General features: G+C 42.4%; 2 protein-coding genes across 2 annotated transcripts in view; both read left to right on the top strand.

Annotated features, from left to right (window-relative positions):
• The window catches only part of fam20cb (FAM20C golgi associated secretory pathway kinase b), a 41,957-nt gene extending 26,186 nt beyond the window's left edge, over positions 1-15,771 (top strand). Inside the window, exons 4-11 of the mRNA XM_026351234.1 lie at positions 9,116-9,208; positions 12,101-12,216; positions 12,513-12,693; positions 12,850-12,959; positions 13,086-13,167; positions 13,333-13,392; positions 13,485-13,635; positions 14,005-15,771. Coding sequence (XP_026207019.1) covers positions 9,116-9,208; positions 12,101-12,216; positions 12,513-12,693; positions 12,850-12,959; positions 13,086-13,167; positions 13,333-13,392; positions 13,485-13,635; positions 14,005-14,121 — 910 coding nt within the window. The 3' untranslated portion in view covers positions 14,122-15,771. The remainder of the gene's footprint in view (positions 1-9,115; positions 9,209-12,100; positions 12,217-12,512; positions 12,694-12,849; positions 12,960-13,085; positions 13,168-13,332; positions 13,393-13,484; positions 13,636-14,004) is intronic.
• Positions 15,772-19,182: 3,411 nt separating this feature from the next.
• Positions 19,183-21,772, top strand: foxl3 (forkhead box L3). Its single transcript, XM_026351236.1, has 3 exons — positions 19,183-19,409; positions 20,248-20,416; positions 20,602-21,772. The coding sequence occupies exons 1-3, from the start codon at positions 19,303-19,305 to the stop codon at positions 21,073-21,075; spliced, it is 750 nt and encodes a 249-aa protein (XP_026207021.1). The 5' UTR covers positions 19,183-19,302; the 3' UTR covers positions 21,076-21,772.
• Positions 21,773-26,557: the final 4,785 nt, after the last annotated feature.

Below are 26,557 nucleotides of genomic sequence, written 5' to 3'. Positions count from 1 at the left end.
ATTACAGATATGGATAATTGAATGTGATGACGCACTCACCGTCCAACTAAAACCGCAGTTGTTTACTGTGTATCGCTGCTATTTAATACGCTTAATTTACTTGAAAAGAATATGACAAGCGCGTGTGTCGTAGCAGCCGGTCAGACTTTAACTGAATCTAACAATGATCAGAGGCGCGGGCAGCAGATACAGTATAATCTCACTGCTTGAGTAAAAGCTAAACGGGCAGAGCCGAGACCACAGATTGATAGCTGGCGAGCTTTAATGGCAAATAAATAACCCTGATCAAAAAAAAAGGCAAGCATTCATCAAGAGAGTGAGGGTTCCTAATAATACCATAGCTGCTTCCTCTCCGCCACTGTGGCTTAACTCAACCCATCAAAGCATTTCAGCCTCAGATAGAGAAAAGCCATATTTACTGCATTTCACTTTCAGCAGCAGTAAAAATCTCTCACATGTATAGTTATTACTGCATCTGTGTGTAGTTTCATTTCAATGGGGAACATTTGGGAAATTGTAGGCGGGGAAATGAATGAATGTTGTTGAACTTTCATTTCAGTTTGGTCTTAGTTTGCTCGGTTGGCCAGACAGTAGACGGTGTTATCATCCTAACATGCTAAATCATGAATGTGAACAAATTAACAGCGAGGTGTGGAGTGCTGTTTGGAAATACATCCTAACAAAGTTTCTGCAGACCATCATTTCATATTCATGTCTCGACGGCACCGTTCAGATCGCTATGCATTCACAGTCCATACCACTGTGTCCCCGCGTAAATGTGTCCCTCCTGAGCAGCTCTGTGTGTGTGTGTGTGTGTGTGTGTGTGTGTGAGCTGACTGATGGTGGCACCGCTTCATTGATGTCGTTCATTTGAAAGCTGAATGAATGGCACAGATTAAGAATCATCTTTTATGCTGCATGGGGAAAATTCATCATCTCCCCTGCCCACACCCGCCGACCCACACTCGACACACATAACATGTAATCCACCTCTGCTTTAGCGAGCACTTGAGTTGCCCTCTCCTGTGGGAATTCAATGGTGCATGTTTACATTTGTGTTGAGAGGTTCAGTTTAAATCTTTGACACCTTTTATCATGCTTTCGTGTTGTAATTCTTGGTGTAGTGCATGGAGAATGGGATTTCTTCTCCTGCTGGGAACTCTATGAAAACTATATAATCTATTAGCACGGGTGACATTCATGTGTTTCTCTTATTTTTCTAGTCCTTCCTTCCTGATTCTGAAGTTTCCATTCATCCGTCGCTGTCTCACTCCGTCCATCCTTGCCACTCCACTTTCAAGGTGGAAGGAATTAGGCGTCTTTGCAATGCCTAATCATGTTCCCAAGCTCCTTTTTTAATCAAAGGCAATTTAATTAATTCATAGCCCTTCCTGGTTTCCTGCTGGGTTTAATTCTTTGAAAAATGAAATAAGAAATGATTGGATATTTCCTGGGAATATTTCCCAACCACTACAGGGACGGCTCGTGGAAGCGTGTCTCGCGGGATTTGTTGCGAAGCCACAAATATAACACAGAAACAGTAAAGCTTCAGGCCTGGAATTATTCTCATTTTTCTGGAGGGGAGATCCAGGTGGGAAAAGAGAGAGAAGCTGACAGGCGCAAGTAGTAAGGTTGATGCTTTTATTTCTTTTTTCTAGTAAAGACACCCTTGCAGAAACAGTGGAGGAAGACAGAGACAAGAGGTGGTGCCGTGTCGGGATGTGTACTGTTAGGAGGAGGCATCGTGTACAGATAAAGAGATGGCGCTGGCTGTCAGCGGCGGCGGTATATCTGTTTCAGATTATGTTGAGATGATGGCTTCATCTTTATGGCCTGTTTATCTGCCCGGGATATTTACAGGATGACATGACAACGGCTCAGGCAGCAGGAGAGGATGAGGAGGAGCACAATGGCTGTTGGGAAATGACTGTGTACACTGCGTCTGAGTGTGTGTGTGTGTGTGTGTGTGTGTGTGTGTGTGTGTGCTTACACGCTTGTGCCTTTAATGCAAAGAGAATGACAATGGAAACCCCTGCAGACTTAAACTAATAGCGCACACATTTGACCTTTCTGTCCCTTGTCTCTTGCCGTCATCTAAAAAGCCTCTCAATAACAATCTACTTGAACATCCTTCTTCCAGCACCTCCCTCCCTCCCTCTCCTCCTCCTCCTCCTCCTCCTCCTCCTCCTCTCACAGTTAGCACTCTTCATGGTGTCTTGCCACACGCTAAACCTCTAATAGCTGTGTTTTGCTCAGTGATTTTCATTTAGGACTGTTCTTTGCTGAAGCACAGGCCTCTTTGAAGTGGCTCCAGATAGAAAAAAAAAAAAAAGTGAGTCTGTTGTGTTCTGAAGGCGTTGGCTATTTATTCAGGATGGCTGCATTTGCATGGTGTCAGCCCTGAGGGCACCGAGGCTAAAGTTAAAACAGGATGGTTTCTTTTTTAAAAAATGCATCTGGGTTGCATAATTCATTGTATTGACGTTATGTTTAGTCTTTTTACAAATTGTGATTCATGTGAATCGTGATTAAGTTTACTCACCAGTGGCCTCATGTAGCATGAATGCATAGCTGTTTTTCACAGAACAGCTTATTACCACATAGGCGTTTACTGGGTGTGTGTGCATGTGTGTGTGTGTGTGTGTGTGTGTGCATGTGTGTCTGTGTGTGTTAGTCTAGTTGTCAGTACGCTATACTTCACTTGCCAGTGTGTCTCTTTTTCAGTGCAGCCTATATATGCCTATCTGTGACTCTCTCCTGTGTCTATCCTAATCTGTCTCTCCCCAGATGTGTGTGTGTGTGTGTGTGTGTGTGTGTGTGTATGTGTGTGTATGTGTGAATGTGCCTGCCTCTATGTGTGACTGTGTCAAAGATAGAGAGACAAAGAAAGTGAGGGAGCGAGGGCTTTGCTGGAAGGAAACAGCTGTCTCTCTGTATGTCAGGCCCAGGATCTGAAGGGGTTAGGGAAGAGGAGGAGGAGGAGGAGGAGGAGGAGGAGGAGGAGGAGGAAGAGCGTTGCAGGGCCCGGGGAGCTGTGACAGCCATCGCACTTAAAAACTGCAACAAACATAACACAAGACGCACACCTGTATTACGGCGTGAAGGTTATTTATAGGCCTCTTTGGTGTCTGTGGCGGGCTAGTTAAAAATCCTCAAATCAAGTTTTCACTACCTGACTCATTTCGCCTGGACACACTTTACAGTTTGACTGTTTTTTCATTCTTCCTTTTATCTTTTCTTTCCTAAGTCCATTATTCTTTAACTAATTTCTATCTCTGTATGTTTTTTTAACGTACAGACACTAAATGTCATCCCCGTGTACCACCTACAAAGCACTTACTCATGCAGAATAACCTGTCACACCTTCCCATTTGTGCACAAATCCTCGTCACAGACATAATATTACAGTGGAGGGTTAAAGCATCAAACCCGAGGAAACAGAAACGCAAATCGTCACATGCAAACGCACAGGTACGCCTGTCTCATACGCTTGTAAAATACTTTTTTCCTCAATTTATCAAATGTCATTGCTCAAAAGGTCAGGCCTTGTGCGTTATGCTTGAGATAAAACAACGTGCCGCCTCCTCTCATCTCCACGCTCCCACTGGTGGTCATGGTGGCTTTTATTTTTTCGCCGTTTTTTGACCCATAGCTGGGATTCGCTATCGTACCCTCTCATGCATTTAAAGCTGACCTGCCTGCTCGAAGCTCAACAACCTCTTTTGTATGTGTGTGTGTGTGTGTGTGTGTGTGTGTGTGTGTGCAGGTTGCGGTACAGTGTGATTCTATGGGTTCGTGTATGGCGGATAGATGTGTGCGTACATAAGTTGTGCGTGAGCGTGCACGCACTTTGCTGTGCCTGTGGGTTTGACGGATGATGTGTGACAAGCGTGTGGAGTCAGCCCTTTGGTGGGTACCCACTGGGGCTGGAAGATGCCCTTGTCCTTTTATATTTTACAGCATATTTTTTGACTCCTCCGCTCTGCTTCCCCTCTATGCTGTGCCCTGCGACCATAGCTATAGGCTTATGGTGATCGATTGACAGTTTGACTTTGAAACTAGATAAAACAATCTCTCTGCTATGCCCAGATGCACAGTGGCACCATGGCACTTGGCATTAGTTATAATGCACTACTCTCGTTGTAAAGTCAAAAAGAAACAACATTTTGTTGATGTTGAATTTCCATAATTCAGCCGAGTTTCGGATGAATAGTGGAGTAAGGAGTGCGGGAGCATGAGCAGTGATTATTCAAAAGGGAGCAGGTTTGACAATGCAGAGATGAAAAGCAGGAGAAAATTAAGCCCACTGTACATTCATTTGTGTGCAAGAAATTCAGAGCGAAAGGCTTTGTGCATAAATATAAGCTGTCACAACTTTTGGATTCTTCATAATGAATGACTTGTAGCCACTGGGATGCAACACTGCTGTCTTTAAAACTAAAAAGGGAAACATGGATTTGTTTGGTGAACATCCGAATAAGCTCAACTGAATTCTTGTATCTTAGGCAACATAAGGCAGTGAAGGATCATTTTGTAAACATTTATTTGTTGTTTTTGTTAAATATTGTATTAACAAATTGTAAGACAAACAATATATGTCTATGTTGTTGTGTTACTGTAAACCAGGAGAGATACAGCACCCACCGATGATCCTACGATATGAACAAATACAATAAATGTGATGATCATAACTTGATGTCAATAACAGGCAAAAGGAAATGCCTCTTCCTTATTTTTCCTCTTTCTCTCCTGCTGGTGTTGCGCAGGTCAGCTACGTCCTGTGCGCGCGCAGGGGTGGATTTTCCAGATGCAGCCGGCTCTCATTCCGCTTTATATTCTCGCACCGCTGTGTGTTTGCTGCTCTAGACCTCTGCTGACCCCTCTGGCTGCTAGGGCCCCTCGGAGCAGACAGCGGAGCCAAGAAACTGTCTGGCCACCCAGTGTAAACTATGTGTTTACAGCGGGGCCAGGGTCATACTGGGCATGCTCAGCTCAGTATGTGTCACCTGCTGGCGATGATAAAGGATATAATGTCGCAGCAGACAGACGGCTGTTGGGGTGCCACCAAATCCAACTTAAATCCTACTTAATAGCTGTACTCCTCCTTCTGTCCTTACAGAACAGCATTTGGCAGTTCCACTATGCCTTGCTTTGACGGAAAAAAAAAAAAAACTATGCTTCTTCTGGCAGCTTGTTGCAAGATACAGTATCTACTAATCATTCAGCATAAATCTGCTGAGGATTTGTAAATATTTTAAAGGTTAAACTCAACCCAGCAGTCCAAACTGAAAGGGACGAGTAGCTCTTGAACAACCACCATCTCTACCCTGCGCTGTTTTCTCTCAGCTGAGTGCATACTGTGTACTCAAACATTTATAGACTTTATTATGTGGTCATGCATTTATGTATGTTTTCGCTGCGTTACGTTGACAGTGCAACTTCCCCTAATGGCCCCATCCTGAACAGAACACGCTCAGATTTGCCTGAACACAGGTGCCACTGTTCAAAGATTCAAACATAATGTTATGTAATGTCAAACAGCTGCATATTTGTTAGTTTAAAGAGGACTGAGAGACATTTACTGGAGTTTGTCCTCTCCACTGTCTGTTGTTATTCTCCCTATTTAACTGCGGGACCTTCGTCACATTGATCCTTTTCTTTCTTTCTTTCTTTCTTCCTCTCTTTTCCCGTTTTTTTGTCCTCTGTCCCCGGTCAGAGCGAGGGAGGTCATGCCATGCTCTAAATAACTTTATTGACATTTGAATTGGATGTGGATCACAGTAATTATCCAGCCTTCCTGCATCCTGGCTGGCATTCAGTGAGAGGGGCGCATCAGTGCAGCCACATCTTAATGCTGGGCTACAGGCAGAGAAATTAAACCTTATGCTTGTAGTCACATACTGTTCGCTCATGGAATCGGCCACTTTCTAATAGAAAGGCGGTGATAGCAAACATGTGCACCTAGCACATCTCATTGAGCTGTGCTGTAGTATCTTCCCCCTATAGAGACAGCAATGTAGTAGGACTGTGTGAAGTATGCTTGTGGATTTCTTTAAGGCTGAATGACCATGAATCATTGTACTACGGTGTTTGCTCATGCTTAACCTCCACGAAATCACCATGACTACAGTCAGCAGGGTCATGAAATGCTGGAAAGTCATACTCCAGCATCAGACTGGATTGTCTGTAGTCATTTTCTCTGATGGACAGGGTGTTACAATTTTGAGTTGACCTTTTAAACGCTACGCCATTGTCATAAAAAACTTTTTTTGAGACATTTTTTTCTGATTTACTTGCAATCATGAAGATGAACACCAATTGAAAGGGAAATGAGAATATGTATTATATTGATACTTAGCATGTCTCTGTTTAAGGGCAACAAAACCGGCCTACCTGCAAGACTCAGACTTCACTGGCAGCCTTAAGGAGATGCTAAGATGTTCCCGCACTCAGTGAATAAATAGTCTGACAAATGACCCCCTCTAAAACCAGACTTGCAAAAAAACAAAGTTTTTCTAATTTCTAATTTGCATATTAATTTAATATGAATTCCTGAAACACTCAGTGCTTACTAAGAAAGATGTATTAGTATGTTACCAGTGCCACTAACATGTTTTCAGAAAGCAATAGTTATGCTTTTTATTGTGTTCCAGTAAATATGGGATGTCAGAGTATGTTGAACAAAAACCTTTCTTGACCAATTTGACTAAATTGGCACTACATCAGTGTTTTTTTTCTTGCAGTAAGTGGAACGTTTTGGGCCAAAAGACTCGGCTTAAAAATACATTCTCCTCGCTCTTGTCTTTTCACACTTCTATTTCTGTGCAGTTTCACAAACAAGATATAGGATGTTTATTCATGAGTTCTGGAGATGTTGGCAGGCAGGTTTTGTTACCTTTGCAAAGAGCTAGACAGTTTCCCACTGTTTCTTTCTGCTTTATGCTAAGCTAAATTAACCAGCTATAGAATGTATATTTCCCAAAATGTAAAACCAGCTCTCTAAAATTGCCATTCTGAAGGAATTGTCACCTGGATGTCACTGTGACCTTTTAAAAAGACACTTTTCAAATAAATCATATCACTGAATTTTAGCTTTAATCCATCAATTCACTTCATGTCAAAAGCCTCTGCTTTGTATTTTATCTTCAGACACCACTGATTTATTTACCTGCGACTAATTTTCCTGACATTTGGCAGGAAATAACTTCCGAACCTGACTTTGCACAACTGTCCCCATCGATAAAACAGCTGTAGTCACCTCATATACTGGGCTGAACGGCCTGAACAGCCTTGGTGTAAATGGACGACGCTCTCTGCTTTCAAAGTCAGTCGAATCTTTTTCTTGATGTAGAGTGAGAGCTGTGTCCCTGAAGCGAGGCAATCCAGAAGAGAGAGCGATACACTCGACAGGCAGCGCTCGGCCTTTACTGGCAGAGCCTCGGCGGCTGCTCGGGAGTGAGGGATGAGCATGGGGAGAGGCGAGGGGAGAGAGGGCGGAGATGGGGAGATGGGGAAATGTGAAGTGAAGGAAAGGAATAGGTGACACAGTGCATATGTAATATATTGATGATCATCATATGACTGTACAGTGAAAATGACGACATTCAAAGCTATATTCATTTAAACGATCTTATCCTTACACTTTTCTGCTTACTATGGTCAAACTCGGTCCTCCGACATGCAGATATCTGTCAAAAGGCCTGTAGAGAGATAGAGGACGGAGAAAGATTAGAGAAAGACAGAACAAGAACGATAAAGAGGGAAGAAAACGGAGGAATTTTTAGTAGATGAGTGTGTTTCTGGACTCCATGTTGGGTTGGTTAATGATTGGTGCATATGTCAGCCACACAGCTGTGGAGTTACAATCAGGCAGCCAGCTGAGGAAGGGAGTGAAGGATGGAACGGAGCGAGAGAGAGAGAGAGAGAGAGAGAGAGACGAGAAGGGTGAGGCAGACAGATATGAAGTATTAAGCCACGGATGCAGAGAAAAAAGGCAGAGAAAACAGTTCTGCGTGAGGGAAGAAGGAGAAGCAGAGGAGGTGAGATGGAGGATTTTTAGCGAAATAAACAGAGAGAGAGAGAGAGAGAGAGAGAGAAAAAGAGAGAGAGAGAGAGAGGCATCCGGAGGGAATAGAGAGAAAGAGAAGTTGCCAAGTTAGTTTCCATTCTTCTCATCCTCCCTCAAGTAGCTGAAGCAAGAAATGGCAGAGGCTGCAGTCCAAATCATTACACTCAGCTGCCTTCCTGGAAAGTATTTACTGTTGTCAATAAAGAAAGCGAAGAAAAGGCTGCGTGTATAAAAGGAAAAAATAACTAAAACGGGCCGCATGTCTGTAGAAAGACTGCAAAAGGATGATGGGAGGCCTGTGTCCTCCTTGTATTTCACAAAGGCATTAACATATTTTCAATAGCGAGCCACTTCTCAGGGAGTCTTTTCACCTCCACCTCCTTTGACTTTGCCTGTCCGGCCCCGTACTGGCCCGTGTTCCATCAGCTCTGGGCTTTAAGCCTTTAAGAGCCTCTTTTCCCTCCAGTAAGAGCTTTAAGGCAGAATGTGTGTGGAAAACAGTTTTCTGGGGGAGGATCAGAGCCAGACAGAAATAGGTACAGATCGGGTGGTCGCTTCACGGAGGAAGTGTTTGACCTTGAATTTCCTTGCTCTCTTAGCCCTACACAACCCTCACAGTAACTCCAATGAGGACGCTTTTGTGAGGCGAGGACTCGAGTTTACTGCGTCTTGGTCATTGCTCACAAACGCTGTTCACAGTATCAGGTACACCGGTGTTAAGCTGAGGTTTTCTATAACCGACCGAGCAGCTGTGGTGTGTGACGTCAGTGGAAATGTGAACACTACATTTATTGAAACCTGATGTTTAGAGTCACAAACACTGTTCTGTGAATCCAGACACCTCACTTTGAAGTAGTTTATGGTGAAATTAGTTGAGGTTTTGGGATGCTGTGATGGACGCCTTCTTTATCCTTCGCCCAAAAGTTCTTTAACATAGGAACTGGCAATCAGTAATTAATTAATAATGGAAAGAACTGTTGGTGTTGTAAAGTTAACACTGAGCCTTTTGCATATTGCTGACAAGCCTTGTTCTTTGTGCCCCTGCAGGCAGACTCGAGAGCAGGAGACCCCTCCGGACTTCTTCTATTTCTCTGACTTTGAAAGGCACAACGCGGAGATTGCTGCCTTTCATCTGGACAGGTAGGTGAACACCAATGCTCTGGGGCTTTGGTGTGTGTGCGTGTGGTGTATTGTGTTTGGGACTTCACATTGTCACACAGTCCTTCTGATTGGCCACACAGTCCAGGTGATCAGACTAGACTTGTGTCAGTGCGAGTCGCCAACAGTTAAAGATGCCTTTCTAATTTTTTGTCAACCAGTTGAGAAGCTTAATAATATAAGTGTGAACAAGTAAAACTGCTTTTTCATTCTCAGTTAAATAGCAGATGCTCTTGATCTGCTTCCTCCCTAATGTTCCTCTTTTTGTGCCAACTCATCATCATTATTAGAGGAAGACAAATCTCACCTGAAGGGGCCCCAACTGGGCACACCACTGTTTTACAGTAAAACCTTAAGATTTGCATTCGTAAGGTCCCTCTAAGCACAGCGTGTGTGTCTTAATGCTGACTGACTGCAGGCGTGCACATTTCTTTTACACTTTCCATGCGCCCCACTCCCCCCCCCACACACACACTTTCTGTGTGCTTATTTGTACATCTGATTCTCCTATTCGCCGTCGCTGTCCCTCAGACACACTTTTTTTTTTTTCAAACACAGCGAGTGGTGCGAGCCAACTCCGTACAGTTCAGGCTGTGAGCTCCGAGAGGCCATGAGTCATAGAGAGCGAATGCCGCCCTCCCGCAGCTAAGCATCTGACTGAACAATGACTGCAGCCTCCTTGCTTAGCTAACCACCACGCTCTCTGACTTCACTGCCTTTACAAGGCTAATACTTTATGGCTGGCCTGCCCGCCTGCCTGCTGGAGAGACTTTAATGAAAAGAGAAAACCTCATGAGGGTCTGTGATCGACCAGAGAAAGCAATGAGATTTAGTGGCGAAGCTGCTATTAAAGTCAAGCTGACGTCACTGTAGCCGTGCATTATTAAGAACAAAGGGACTGTGCAGTAATGTCAATGCTGGTGACACAAGATGATACTGATGCACACACACACACACACACACACACACACGTCCACTCACATATGTGCACATGCACAATGGGGCCACAGAGGGTAGCGATGTTGAATCTGCTTTTCCTTCAGGCGCAGTGACACAGTTCAGCAGCAATTGCATTAGCAGCAGCTTTCTACACCAGTCTGCTGCACATCTGGTCCTCCTCCGTACGCACACACACACACACACGAAAACACTCACACACTCCTAGCATATGTGTGGGTTAAGGGGTAGAGGAGGAAACCAAAGGCATGAAAGGCCCTGTGCCCATTCTAAATATAAGCCAGGCAGGGTTTGCCAAAAGCAGCGCTGTATGTTTCTTTCCTTATTTTGTCTGTTCTAAATTAGAGTCTGGCTACAGAGCTGCTGCTGCTGCTGCTGCTGCTGGTGCTGGTGCAGAGGCTTAGGCTACACTGCCTCCCAAGGGGCCCACAGATACACACAAGCTCTAGTAAAGCAGCGCTTGCACTGACGTGTGCACACATACTCACACCTAAAAAACATTATTTCTCATATAGGCTGCACAGCTTAAAGCCCCATTAATTATATGATTGGATTGAAATGGAAAGTGCACTCGGTGTCGCCGCATTAGGCTGTCAGCAGATATGAAGACAAGGCCCACTGTGACCTCAAAAAATATTCCACCATACGACTCCAAATCCAACGGCGTACGCATGTTTTGACTGTGAATATGTTAAATGATGATTCCCGCCGTTGTTTTCTGCCACAAAAACCTTGAATATAAAGCGTGTTTCAAGTGTCCACCATGAGAAGAGGCTGACAAAGATGAAAGGCAAAGTGCAAGTGATGAGGGAAATTGAAGACAGCCCTAACTATTTCCTTTAGCATCGCAGCAGGCCAAGCGTTGCTGTACGGTCCCTCCTTCTGTGCATCCGTCCCGCTACTTGACACGAAGAGATGTTGAGACTTTTGCCGTGTTCTCAATATCTCTTTTCTCATTCCCTCGCCTCTATCTTCAATATCTCACTTCCCTTGGGTGTCTGTCTGCCCTCAGGCCTTGGCTTTTAGGTGTCGTCATGGGTATCAATTTTTAAAGCGCCCGTGCGGATTTTGTAGCTGCTTCGTATTAACTACAGGGGCCTACACATGCATGAAATGGACATGTGGCACGCACACAGGAGCAGAGCCGCACATCCTCCCAGTAAACAGCTTTATTAAACCTTTCTCTCCTCATCCTCAATGCATAGACAAAGACACTGTTAGATTCCAGTCAAATGATGCAAATTGTCACAAGGCAGGCGTCACAAGGTTCTCAGCATATCTGACAATCTCAGATTACATTTCCAAGGATATCGCAAAAGGATATCAGGTCATCGTGTGTGTGTGTGTGTGTGTGTGTGCGTGTGCGTCTGGCTGTGTGTGAGAGAGTTTGGTCAAAATGGGTTTTGTAGAGAATCACAGCCACATAAAAACCACTTGCAGGTTTACCACCTTGTGGGATAACAACTCAGGCCATCAATTATACCACAGTGCCCCCTATTGGCGGTGAGATTTGATCACATGAGTAGTGTTTTGTTCAGGTGGATGTATTTATTTCCCCATTCATTCATTTATTTAAGATTTTTTCAAAACCTGCTACTAGAGTCAGAAAACATTTGATGGCTTATTTGTAATCAAATAGTCACATTAGATTTAAAAATATGTGTCATGTCTGCGTGGGTTCAATTTTGACTATTGAGTGTTTTTTCATGCAAACTGCATCACTCAGGTTAAAGTACCTAATGCTGTGTGTGGTACACCTGCAACTAGGTCGAACTACAACAAACTTCCATTTGTGTCCAGAGCACAATAGCTGTCAAGTGGTGCCTCTGCCTCATGTGACTACCTCACGGTCTGAAATCCTCTGCTCTATTCTGAGAGCAGTATGTAACCCTACATGTGTGTATGTTTGTCCTGTAGGATCTTGGACTTCCGTCGTGTCCCTCCTGTGGCCGGCAGACTGGTCAACATGACAAAAGAGATCCGAGACGTCACGCGAGACAAAAAGCTCTGGAGGACCTTCTTCATTTCACCAGGTTGGACCAGTTGGATTCATAGACACATCGCGAAGAATCAAACTTTAACCAAGCACCAGTTTCTGTTATGTACTTAATTATTACTAACTAATTATAACTATAATTATTCAGTCCATTGATCAGTGACAACTATGATAAATGCCCTCAATACAAGCGAATGTCCCCGGATACTTTATTAATTCTAAAAACTGGACAGAGGGTGTCGTCTATTTTACCACTAAGTAGTTTTCCTGAATATGTATAAACTATAACTTTGCTGTCATTAATAATTACTCATATTTATTTGCAATTCTCAGCCAACAACGTTTGTTTCTACGGAGAGTGCTCATATTACTGCTCTACAGAGCATGCTCTGTGCGGTAAACCAGACCAGATAGAAGGATCCCTGGCTGCCTTCCTCCCAGATTTGGCCCTGGCCAAACGCAAGACCTGGAGGAACCCGTGGAGACGCTCCTACCACAAACGCAAGAAGGCAGAGTAAGAGATCACTCTTTCACTGTAGAGCGGAGTCCTCCAGCTATCAGAGCGTATTCATTATACTCACTGTCACTTACAAGTGGCAATCCAAAGTTTAGCTTCTAAAGGATTTTGTAACATTGTCAAAGAGAAGATTCATATTGTTAAACTCTTCAGATGGGAGGTGGACCCAGACTACTGCGAGGAGGTCAAACAGACTCCACCTTACGACAGTGGGACACGACTGCTGGACATCATGGACATGACCGTCTTTGATTTCCTCATGGGTGAGCTGACGTGATTCCACTGTTTTATTACCTGCATCACGTTGCACTATGCAAACATTTACCTATTTGCTTTTTAACATGGCGTTTCAGTCTTTGTCTGATTTGTTTACATCCATTCCAACACAGGAAACATGGATCGCCACCACTATGAGACGTTTGAAAAGTTTGGAAACGAGACCTTCATCATCCATCTGGATAATGGCAGAGGGTAAGACACAGCTGAGCATCTCATTAGTCATTCAGACAACTTTCATACTTCATCAGTTCAACTTAAGTATATTTTAACATCTGCATTAACACCAAAACAAATGTGCAAAAATAAAAAATACAGTCAACACATTCACTACAATATGCTGTATGCTTTTCATTCTAGCTTTGGGAAGCACTCCCATGATGAGATGTCCATTCTGGTGCCACTGACCCAGTGCTGCAGGTACAGTAAAGTCCTCTTCTGTGTTTTTACTGCATTGAAGCTTGATGTGAGTGTAACACTGGCTCCTCTCCCCTGCTGCTCTCTTTCTGCAGGGTAAGGAAGTCGACCCACTTGCGTCTGCAGCTGCTGGCTAAGGAAGAATACAAGCTGTCCACGCTGATGGCAGAATCCCTGGTGAGGGACCGCCTCAGTCCCATCCTCATCCAGCCGCACCTGAAAGCCATGGACCGACGACTACGCCAGGTCAGTGCTTCATATTTGTTTTAGCTATGTTTATTTTTTGTATTTTTAAAGGAAACGTGCCAGCAATTCACAGCTTTTCACTCAGTTGTAAGCACTTGTTGATCTTTTTAGTCCTTGGCGACAGCAAATGCAATGTATTTTAATGTATTTTACAGTGGAAGTTGCACAAAACAAGCTCTTACTGTAGCTGATACTTTAAAGACCAGAACAAGTGAATAATTAATCAAAAAAAAAATACAGTCAACAGCAAAGAAAAAACCAAATCAATCTACCAGCACCTCTAAATAAAACAAAGTGTTTTGCACAAACTGATCACAAGAAATAACATCTCGTCAAACCTCTTGTCTGGTGGTATTTTATTGTCCCCAGGTGCTGAATGTGCTGTCAGAATGCATTGAAAAAGAGGGCTACACTTACGTAGTGGAGGACGACCTCCAGGGGGACCAAGGGACAGACCACACGCACACTAGCCCACAACGGAGGTAGCTGTCTGGGCGCACTGGCAGCTGGATAAGACTGAATCCGTGGAGACAGGACACTGGACTGACCAGATCCAGTCTTACTCTTAAAACTGAATCTCTATGAGGGCTTCACTGTTGCCGACATTGAAGCCCACCTGCTTGAGGTAAATATAAGCTGTCTGGAAGTGGAAGCCTGCTGGAAAGGACTGGACTTTGACGAACAGTGCAATGATTTTACCCGTACTGATGCTCAATACGCAGGTAACGCTGAAGACTTCTGGACTTGGGGGCAGGACAGAACTGAACCACCCCTCATCACCTAGACTCCTTAAAATATCCAACCCTGATTCTAGTGTAGGATAGTATCGCCACAGCTGACCCAAACGACCCACCGACCCACCGCAGCACTACCAAACCATGAAAGTCTTACAAGAGACGCCTTCTCTCTGTCTCGTTCAGGACCCTCTTTTGAATTCAGTGAATTCTGAGGGACTTGTAAAGCATCCCCCCCCCCCCTCCCCCCTCTCTTCTTAAACTCAACTATGTGTTTCTACGTATCATTGGTATTAAAAGTGTTTGGATTGACCATTCACGGCGGAGGAGGATGTGAGCGATAAAACTTCTTGTCTTAATTATCAAGATGATATTTCGGGTTTTGCTGCAAAATGTTTTATTGCATAGTGTCTTTATGTTTGTTTCATATCCGCTGATCTGTTTCAGCTTCGATCATCAGGATTCTAGATGGAAATATTTGATTGGAGTGCAGGTTTACTCCCGGATTTGTCCATAATTTTATTTTTCCCATAAATGTCCTTGAGAAAGTATTTATTAAAAGTCATATTTATTGTTTGAGATCAATGCTAATCAGTAACACGTCATCACTTTTCTTTTAAAAAGAAAGACACACATCACAGAAGTGTATTTCTACATTTGTCCAAAAGGGGGCAAACTGAGCATGTGTAAAAGTAGCTGCCAGGACCCTGACTTTCAGTAAAATGAACCCTCTCCACACTTCACCCCATTCCAAATATCATGCCTGCTTTTAAATTGGCTTATAGCCACTGTAAGGATCGGTTCCACTGAGTTCGAGCAAGTCTGCGCCTGTGTTTACAACATTTAATCCAACTACTGTCTCTGTTTTATTTCCTTGAACAGGTATGAGGTGAGATTTTATGGTACCAAAAGCCAAATGTGACACTAATAGTTTTATATTATTGTTTCTTTGTTATATATTTGATGTCCAGATGTTGCTGTTGTGGAGAGATTATTTTTCAGGATGTATATATTGTATCACCAACAGCCGAAACTGTCGGTGTCAACGATTCAGCCGCTGGCTGAAAGTTAATATATACAGTAGGAAAAATCTAGTGCCTGTGCAATGATAGAAATACTTGAATGTCTGCTTTCATGGCGGAAAGGTTTCGACTTCTTCCGGGTATGAGCTATATATAAGACACAGAGGTCTACATACTGTATATGTGTGTGCTGACTCCATCTGTTCTGGTCTAAGTTTCCACAGTCCTGTGTCAGGTCACTACAGTGTGTATGGACGTATGGGTGGATCCATGGAGAACCTGTAGCCAACGTGTTCTTGAAGTGAAACTGCTTCTTCTTTTCTTATTCAGCTCATTGTTTCAGTGGAATTAATTTTTCATTTCTTTGCATCATGGTAAAAGTGCAATAAAACAAAATGAGCAGAATGCGACAGCGTCGTTGTGTTTTCTTCATAATAGTAAAAGAACATACTGTAGATATGTTTGTATTTTAATGTTAATCTAACATGGAAGATAAATATAGATTAGAAGCCTCCAGTCAGCAGGTGTTTGGTAAAAAATATAAATCAAGTAGCCTTGTTTCATGTTTAAGGTGGTTCATCTATAATAATACATCATTTATTGATCCATTGTGTTTTTTATTGGCGCAGCTTACTCTTCAAAAAGTGATGAACTTGTAGTAGGATTTGGACTAGGAGTAAAAAGTATTATTTGATTTGATTGAGTGTTACAAAGCCACCAGATTATTCAATATAAGAGACACATACACGGTCACAGAGACGGTCATGTATTTAATCATTAGCGAAAAAACAGTAAAACTACAGTATTAAGAAATTCTGTGTAATACAGTAATAACATGGTGTGTAATAAAGAAAATAATATATAAATGTCTGAAAGACACTTCCTATGGCTTCTGAGGAGTCCTGTCATGTGGAGCAGCAGGTAATAATATTATTACCTCTCACCAGACATTTTTGCCACATACAAATACTCATTTATCCTAATTAATAATTCATTTTTTCCACAAAAATGTTCATTTATCTCATTCTAATTTCTCAGTGAATGCACATTGGCTTTACGTTTACACAGCAGACTTCTTTAAGTTCCATACGGGAGCATGATTGGCCTCCGAACACATACTTTATCCTGCATAGCAAAGGTTGAAAATCCAAATAAGCAGATTACTGGGACTTGAAACATCTGTAGCACTCCACGTAACCCAGTGTAAACCCAGTGTGTGTTCAGAGCGAGGATGGCTGCACAGTGCAAAAGAAAATGGCCCTTAGCCCGAGCTCTGTGCATATGCATGTTTACAGTTCCCACTGCACTGTCGTGTTTTCATAACCTTTCCTCGCAGAACAGCCCCCGGAAAAGCTACTTGTTTGGTTTACATAAATGCAAGCACGCACACACACACACACACACACACACGCTTGTGCATGGGGGCAGACAGAGCTATGAATGGAGGAAGCGGCGTCTGAGACAACCATCAGAGGGACACAGAGCGTCCAGAGAAGAACTAAGGGCTGTAATCACTGCGGCCAGCCGCAGACAGGACGCCAGAGGAAGCCTCGTCATGGGAGTGAGGTGCTTATCAGATCGCAGTTCAAACCAACCTGATACGGCGACCTCCTCTTCTCCTCCACACTGTGTAACTGTGCTGGTGCTGTTTACGATTTTCCTTGTGAATTATGATGCTCTGTAGAAAACAATTGAATATAACAAACTATGCACGGAACAGTAATGTACTGTGCACAGGCAGGGGCCTCTGTCTTACCAGCTACTAATACAGAGACATCTGAGGCCCCTGGATCTGTCTACTAAAGTTGCCTTGTGTTAAAATAGTTTTAATCATTTTCTTCTACTTACACATAAAGAAAAATGCATTTAGTAAAATTACAAAGTGTGGGAATTTGGCGACGACAGGGTACAGTGACACTGCACAGGTCACGATAAAAACATTTTGATCTGGGACCTGCTGAGGCCATTCCCATCAAAAATCTGTGACTGGAAAACAAAAACAAGTAAAAATCTGATTTTCAAACAAATATTAATTAACTGTTGACTTCAGATAAATAATACTAGAATATAAACACCCCCCCTCAGGTTTTTACAACCTCTAAAGTCACTGCAAAAATAAATTGAAAGGACATGACCTCGGTGTCCTCAGTGGTAGCTGCGGTGCTGGTGCTGTGCGTGGCTACACCCACCCACATGGGATTTATCTGACCTGTACTTCAAAACCGCATTGTTATGTGTAAAGAGAAGAAGAACAGAAATCACGAGAGACACAGAGGCCAGTGATATAAGAACAGAATCCTTTTCATGCAAGATGCACTGAAGCTTTTGATGAAAGCTGAGACTGCAGCTAAACCTGAGTTGAGCGTTGACCTTTTAGCTGCTTCATTACCCTATCAGAAACAAACGGAGTATTGCTTGTACTGTATGTCTCACAGATATAGCACCCATAGGCTTCCCCCTGCACCAGTGGGGCCACACACGGAGGCCAGGCAGACCTCGGGCTGTTTTCCCGGCCCCTCTCGCCTCACGGGAGACCTCCAATTGCCCCATTAAGAGCCCTTCAAAATACACACCCCCCTGTTTTATAGACACGGAAACAATTTATGGCCATTATAGAGCATTATAGATAGCATCTATAAAACTTCCCGTTGTTGACTAAATGTCTGCCAGAATGGGGAAACACACACACACACACACAGACACACACACCACAAAGAGTTAACACAGAGAAAAAGAAAACAAAGATGCAAAGGATCTTGTTTGTTGGTTTGGAGTTAGCTTTTTTTAAGTGCAGTTAGAGAGATTAGGCTATAAAAAGAAGCAAAATAAAACACGAAGGCAGCCTACGAGCCAAGCAGACCACCCAGAATCCTGCTTAAAGACAAAGTTGCTCGAGATTCGGGAGCTACCGTGATGCTGTCTGCATTAGTAAAATAGTAAATTATGGAGTGTCCCATCCAGAGACTCAGCCCAGTGTAGTAAATCAGGACTATATATGTTCAGACGCCTTGTGGTGTTCTACTACATATATGAAAGTCACCTGCATCAGTCGATGAACCCTCACGCAGACCTGTATTTGGATGTGGTAGCTCACTAAAGATGGCTGACGTTCGTTCCTTAGCAGAGACCAATGGACTGCACAGCCCCAGGTTATTAAGCACTGTTGAAAACAGAAATACTGTACAGTAACAGCTATCGTCCTGGAGCAATGTTGTGACGCACTGAGAGCCAGTGGCTCTGGATTTAAATGTTTCCTGTTTGCCAGACAGCTAGAATTTAAATTTAGAAGTGAAGGTGGGTTGGTAGCTTTGATTAATTAAGGCTTGAAGAATAGAATAAGACGTACAATACTGACATTGCAGGCAATCATTAAAGCATATTTTTTATTCTTTTGGAGAGAATCTTTGTGATGTAACTTTACAAAAGACTAATTTATCCTCTACTTGAAAATGCTTAAAGCATTTCCAAGTAGAGGATAAATTAGTGTGTTGTGTTATGTGTTATTTTCATAGATGAGACAGTCTAGGTTCACTTTTCTTAGTTCAGTCTGCTATCTTGTGCTTGAAAGGACACATTCCCTGCAAATAAAATAAGATTTCTTAAAAATCTAGACTTAAAATGTGAATGTCCTTCCACTATGCAGTGTTCAAAGGGCCCCGAGAGGTGGTCCTGGGTGTTGAAACCTACAGCCGTTCCTGGAGAGCAGCTGGGACGAGGAGGGGAGGAGGGGGGGGGGGGGGGGGTAGAGGGGCAGCCGTCACCAGCAGAGCTCAGAGTGAGTGTCAGCTGGCTGAGCAGAGCATGGTGGCAGAGCAGAGCAGCAGGACAGGGTGTTACTGCTGGGTTTCAGCCAGGACAGTCAGAGGAGCCAAACAGTCTGGATCACGCGTCTGACTCCTCAAAGTGTAGGCATGTTCGATAACTCTCACTATCCCTTCAACTGTTTCAACTACGATGGAGACGGCTACCCTTCTTCCAGCACTGATGAAGAGAAGAAAATGTGCAGACCCGCGTACAGGTATGGACGATTTCGAACTGTTTTCTTGTTTTTTAATATTAGTTTAACTTGCAAAGCTGTTTTATATCAGTTTGACTACTAATGCAAATATATTAACCTGACTTTAATATGTCAATAAATATTACGAATTTGTGTCTAGAAGTGAAAATAAAATTGTTTAGATTCCTTTTTATATTTTTTTTTGTTCTTTCCACCAAATCGTGTCAGTTTTGAAGAAAAAAAAAAGGCAAATTTTTCCAGCATCATTTTTTTCTGAGGTTTATTATTAATGAAACGTTCACTCTTATTTTGTTATTTCACTTCAAAACCTTTCATTTAAAAATATTATTACATCAAACTTTTTTACAGCAGCCTGCAGTAGTTTTGTAATTTCTAAAATATATAAAATGATACATTACATACTCTTTCACCCTACAGATCTGTGTTTTCACCTTCATATTTTATAACTTTCCTTAATTTACCTTGTTATACAACTGACGAGTTGTGGTAAAATCTCAGCTCCAAAACATATTTTAATATCATAGGTTTTCATCAGACTATAGTTGGAATTTCATTTCATTTCAGTTGCTGATTTTTTCGGGAGACTCTACGTAACAGCAGGAAAATGTGTAATAAGAGATACTGTCAGATTCGGCCCACTTCATCAAATGCATGCTTGTGGCAAAGAAGTGTGACAACGTCAGTGCTTTTCACCATGATGGGTTTTAAAAAAAATGTTTTGAAATGATTTGGAATTGACAATATATAATCATGGTTTGCAACAAGGGAGAAAAGAGTGAACAGTGGCTAAAGAGACTGTTAAGAAAACACTCAGATGTCCTATTTCTACTTGTGTCAGCTACATCGCACTGATAGCCATGGCTATCCAGCAGAGCCCCGAGCAGCGGGTCACTCTGTCGGGCATCTACGAGTTCATCATGAAGAGATTTCCTTACTACAGATCAAACCAGAGAGCCTGGCAGAACTCCATCAGACACAACCTGTCTCTCAACAGCTGCTTCATCAAGGTAAAAGACATCATTTGATCATTTGACATTATTTTAACCAACTAATTCTTTTTTAATACTTTTTTAATATTTCTTGGTAATAATGTCCCTTTTTATTTGGTTGAGCAGTAATATTAAACATTTCCATTTCCATAGTAATGATATAGGTTTGAATCATTATCATGTTTATTCTTACCTTTCCCCAGGTTCCTCGGACAGAGGGCAATGAGAAGGGAAAGGGTAACTACTGGACTTTTGCCACCGGCTGTGAATCTATGCTCGACCTGTTTGAAAATGGCAACTTTCGGCGACGCCGGCGCAGGAGGAACATCAAAATCAGCCTCCGTGATTCAGGAGAGACCCCCTTTCATCCTTTGGAGAGCCACAACAATCAGCACATACCCACAGCTCGTCGTCCAGAACCCGACTCCCCCCTCTGCCCTTTAAACCCTGAGAGGCCGAGGCCTGGACCTCAGCAAAACCACCTCATCCCTAACCCCACCCAGCAAGGAAAACCAGAGTCAGAGATCAAGTTTAGCATTGACTACATCCTATCCACCCCGGATCCACCCCTGCCGGGGTTCAGATCCTCCCATGGGGCAGTACATATAGGGCCTACAGGACCCCCCATACATGTTCTTGAGCCCCAGCATCTGAACCTGCACTTCTGGACTCTGTGAGCAAAAGAGAAGAAAGGAAAGATGAGACTTAATTCATTAGCATCTGTGTCCAAAACTGGGGAGTATAAGGACATCCAAAGACAAGAGAAAGTCCACAAGGAGTTTTACTGACTTGAAAATGTAAATGAGGACCAGAAAAAAAGGTACAGTATTGAGTGATTTATTCTAGACGGTGACGGTCACCTAATGAAAGGATCTGCTGTCTAAGAATTCAGCCGAAAGATAAAAACCTTCAAAAGTATTCCTACTGTCATTTTACTGTTTGTGCAGTGTCTAGTGCTGACATAGTTTACTGTGTTCTCTATAAAAATATACATGTATATGCACAGGTGCTGTGAAGTGAGTAAAATGCTTTAACAATTATATTAAGTAAAACAAACTCGATTTGTTGGATTTACTGGATAATCTTCACATCAGAAGTTAAAATGCTTTTCTTCATAAAAGAAGAAGAATTCGTGGTTTTCCAATGTTGACTGTCGTTCTTTTGCCAAGACAACACAGCCTGTGAAACCTATATAACCCCCTTCATTTCAATGTGATGGCACAGTCAAAATCTAGTGATCACGTTTTTACCAGGTTATTACTGGTGTCAACTTGGCAACAGTTTCCAATAGACCTTTTTCATTGGACACATTTTAACAATAAAAAAGGTAAAAAAATAAATAAAATGAATGTTGGTTGAATCCTAGTACACTGAAAAAAAGAAAAGAAAACAAAAGCAAAAGTTTGAGTTAGCCAATTCAACTTCATTTCCTGAAGGTACAATATACAATGTAATCTAGTACTTTGATTTCCTCAACTACAGAGCACAACGTTTGTCAGTTTGCAACCAATCACAGATTAAGGTTGAACGTTAGCAGGTTTAACTTCTGCTGAAATAAAAGAAAAGCTTAATTTGTTGGTACAATTACATTTTTTATTTTAAATATGACCTAACCATTTGCTAAAATCATGTTGCAAACTTTTACAGTGTATTTCAGCACTCTGTGCCTCAAACACATTTTATTCAGTTTTTGTGAAATTAAAAGTGTATTAAGTAGTAGTAGTAAGAGTATTTACTTCCAGTCACTCCTAATTATAACACGACCTAATACCGGAAACATTCCCATGAGTCTTAACTGTACCAACCACGATGAAAACGCTTTACACATAGTACAGATGCATCATTAATATCATTAGTAAGTAATGTGATCCCTGCTGTTTTGACTGTGACAGGTCAAAATGTGCTGTGAAAAAGGCCTATTCCTACCCTATTGCATGTGCAGACCCACCTTTTGCGCACATTTGACTAATTTTTTCCCTGACCTTTTGAATTCTTGATTGACTGACAGTTAAATTTGAATCCAGTCACTCCTTATTACAACATATTGTATGCGCGCACTTAAAATAGGCCTAACGAAACAGAGGTTCTGGCTAACATTTCCTGCCTGTACAAGAGAGATCAATCATGGCATGTTCCTGAGCTGGTGAAGGGACATTTTTCAATTTAACCTTTATATTATGTCTTGACTACATCAGAGGAGGGCTTCAACACACTTAACATGAGTGGCATTTAATATAGCATAACACTTGCAAGGTGAGGCCGAGATGTGACCCTATTTAAATACAGGGGCCCCTTCCTGAGTCTCAACAGTAACACCTCCCCCGAACAAGCACACACACACACACCAACAAACCCCTGACGCAATTATAATTAACACACCTTATGCCTCCTTTTGCAAATGCCCCTCATCGATCTGTGGGTTTTTAACATTCATATGTGAACTGCCCCCCAGCAAACATCTGCCGCGGCACAAACGTTTATGGATCAGCAAGTTTCCATTAACAAAGTTGTTGATGTTGAATAGCAGAGCTCCTGCTGCCGCGATGCCGCGGATATATTTGGGTAAATTAACTTAGCATAAAGTGCTCCAAGGCTACGGGGTCTTTTGAGGCAGCTAAAGAGAAAGCAAGGCACCAGTCAGGGCTGAAAAGTCAGTGCACATATTATGTTGTCAGTGAATATATGAAACTGTAGCTACTGGCACAGTGTCCCGATGAATGGCCTCTATTAAATGACTGTAAGTTCATTTGTTTGGATTCGTCCCAGGTAATCCATCCGGCATCTTCAGCCAGTTGTTTATAATTACATATGTACACAGTAATATTTCTCATTTATAGGGGTGTGGGAATATCTGTGTTTGAGACTTCATTATGTGCACGCTGCCAGGTAAAATGAGCAGCTCACGGCAAGAAAAAGGTGGAATTGCAGGTGGAGGAAAGTGGGAGAGCACTGATCTGCAACATTAATATAAAGTAAATCATAAACACAAATAGGTCATTTAATCTTGAGTGCTTGTTTAGCAATTGGATTTCACTGAGGCTGTAGATTAAAGGTATGAAAATAAAAATGGTTTTGCTCCATTGAGGTTGCATCTGTTTGGTGGAATTCCTAAGCACCTATCTGCTTTTTAAGCTGTGGGTACAGGAGATGAATAATCAAGGCGCCTACACTGGAAATATACTGTTATCACTGTGAATTACCAGCTAATTAAGATCAGGGAAACAGCCTGAGGACTATGACATACACACAAATCTGCCCTTTGCCCTTTTGTAGCATGTGCAGAGCTGCTGCGGGTTCAGGCAGGAATATGCTATTATTTTGAAAGGGCTTCAAGTGCTTGTGTGTCAGTAATGAGGAAATCAACACAACATGTCAATCAATTGGCAAGTGGGAGACATGGTTCCATTGTGACCGTCAGAGAGACGTCCCTGCTAGGAACACAGTGGAATCGGTTGACTGGAGGTGACTAGAAGGGTTTCCATAAAGAAAATAGGCGATTTAATAAAAAAGACTTAACATTCAAATCAGTCTATCAGTCTATGTTTAAATTTGTCACTTCTTATTTGATACACATGCTACCGTTTGTACCTTTTCTGTTTGTTCAAAAAAAGAGATGAATGAGTTGACCTATTCCTGATATTTTAATGTCACTTGGGCCTGAACCTCACAGAAACTCGGACAAATTGTACAATCACAAAACAAACAACAGGAACAGCCTACAGATTAAAATAGAATCGGATTTCTGATACTGTCCCAGTAAAAAATAAGCATTTTAAAATGAACCAGTTCAGTTCATCTACAATATCTCACGCCATGTTACCTGAAACATAATGTGTGGTAATTAGCCCTCTGGTCCCTGCTGAAGATGTAAAAAGAGATCGAAATAATTCTAGATGAACTGTCAAAGAAGGCTAAATGAATTTCCACTGTAGTAACAATGTAGACAAATGGTAAAGACAAAAAAAAAATGTTCTTCAGCAGCCACAGAAACTGATAAAAGCTTTTATTTAGTTGTCCATATTAGTTACAGTGTCCATTATTTTTGACCTCAATGGGAAAATAAATGTCCAATCTCTGTTTGACTCGTGTATTTTTTTGTTTTCTCTTTCAATCAGAGGAATAAACTCACATCTTGTGCTTTTCTTTATGAGGTGTATGTATTAAGGCTCTGGTTTGGGACTTTTCATAAGATGTAACATCAATAAGAAAATTTAGAATATCACCAGACTTATATTTATAATTCGTCTTCTACAAGAGAACAGACTGGATCCTGTGTATATTCAATATTTATACCCACACAAGACAAACAGAAGAATACATACGTCCATTATCTTAACCGCTTGTCCTCTGAAGAGTTGCGGGAAGGCTGGAGCCTATCCCAGCTGTCATTGGGCTGTCAGTCCATCAGAGGGACAACATACAGAGACAGACAACCATTCACACCGATGGGCAGTTTAGAGTCACCAATTTACCTATCATGCATGTCTTTGGAGGTGGGATGAAGCCGGATTACCTGGGGGGAACCCATGCAGATAGGGCCAAACAACGGATTTCAACCCAGGCCCTTCTTGCTGCAAGGTGCTACTGTACCACCATGCCTCCCAAACAGTTATTAAATATACAAATAAACTACAACCCAAACTAAAAAACCCAAGTTAGTATTGATAACAGAGCAAAATGTCCTGCCCTCCCCTGCACAGCTGTACAGGTCATTTATATGAGGTCCTCAAACATCCAGATGTTGCTACTGATGCGGGGTCATGTAAACTGACATTATCTGCTGAACATACAGCAGCTGACCAACCCTAGCCACTAAATAACGCATCACGCATGTTGTTGAGTTGATTGGATGGTAGCTCATGCTGCGATGACGTACAGTGTGCACCGTTGTATAATAAGGGTTTATGCTTTGGTCAGACTCACTAACGCTCACGGCTGAGTTGTGCTCCGGCCGAGCTCTGCGTTGCAAAGCAGATCCATTGCACTGTGTTACCAGAACATGCAATGCAACTACAATGCAACACAGCTCTGGCCAATATGCTCATTCATACTTAGTACACTTTGTCAATCCAGGGGCTGCTCTTTTTAGGAGTAATGGTTTTGTGCTACTTCATGGTAAATTCACTCATCCTATGATTACATGTGGATTTTTTTTTCTTTCAGCCCACAGATCCCTTTTCACTCACTTTGACCTCTGACACACGTCATCAAGCTCAGTCCGGCATCGTGTGCTACCTAATAACTGCTTGAGGACGGGACTATGAATTACGGATTCTCCATGTTTCTACTGAGCGATCAGCGCAGCTCCATTCACTCAGGCCTCTGCAACAGATGTTAGGTTGTTGGGGTTAATATCACACTTGCCAGAATTAAACAGATGTGTCTAATTCCCATCAACAGGGGGCACGGTCACAGTAGGATTTGTTTATGTCCTGATATGCAGTCACTATGAATGCATGCACAGAACAAATAGTTGTGGTAGCACGTTACAGCTATAAACATTATCATTACACAATCTCACATCAACAAACAGCATATGGTATTTCAGCTACTGGCAAAACATTTGTTTTTTGACTATACCACATTAATTGAATATATTTTCCCCCTGAAATTTAACATCTATCCTAACACGTCCTCTTTTTCTATAAAGCCACCCAGCTTGGTTTGAATCTAATTGTGCTCCAGGGATCAGACTGATTAACAAAAACAGCTGTTTACCTTTCAAAGAGAAATCCAGCAGCAGCTCTGTTGTGTAACAGGATTTTCAACAGATTAAGTCAGCTACTCTTTTTAAAACAGCACATGTTCAATCAGACTGGATCCTGTGAACTGGTGTAGTCCAGTCTGCCGCCTGACAGACACACCCCTCTTTCTTTTTTGACCGGGAAAATGCTCCAGTGACTGAGGCAGAATGTGAGGGGGCATGCTGTGGGATGAGGCGATGCCAGACAACCAATGGGGAAGCCCCTGATGTGGGGCCCACTGGCTTCCACAGAGAGGCGGGGTCCTGGGGGGGGACCAAGGTAAATGAAAAGGGTTTACTACAGGTCAGCCAGGGATCCAGACGAAGGACGGTGTGTCAGGCAGCCGACTGAAGCCGTGAAGCAAATTGTAGGCAAAGATTCTTTGTCGTTTCACATAAAGAAAAACACGAATACA

This window comes from Anabas testudineus, chromosome 19 (genome assembly GCF_900324465.2).
Source record: "Anabas testudineus chromosome 19, fAnaTes1.2, whole genome shotgun sequence".
NCBI classification, from domain to species: Eukaryota; Metazoa; Chordata; class Actinopteri; order Anabantiformes; family Anabantidae; genus Anabas; species Anabas testudineus.
This window is presented reverse-complemented; position numbering and strand designations above follow the sequence as displayed.

Bases quoted from the DNA above. Each gene is read 5' to 3' on its own strand.
- foxl3 (XM_026351236.1), top strand. From the start codon at position 19,303: ATGTTCGATAACTCTCACTATCCCTTCAACTGTTTCAACTACGATGGA. The intron at 19,410-20,247 runs GTATGGACGATT...TACTTGTGTCAG, and splicing joins ATGTGCAGACCCGCGTACAG to CTACATCGCACTGATAGCCA. The intron at 20,417-20,601 runs GTAAAAGACATC...ACCTTTCCCCAG, and splicing joins TCAACAGCTGCTTCATCAAG to GTTCCTCGGACAGAGGGCAA.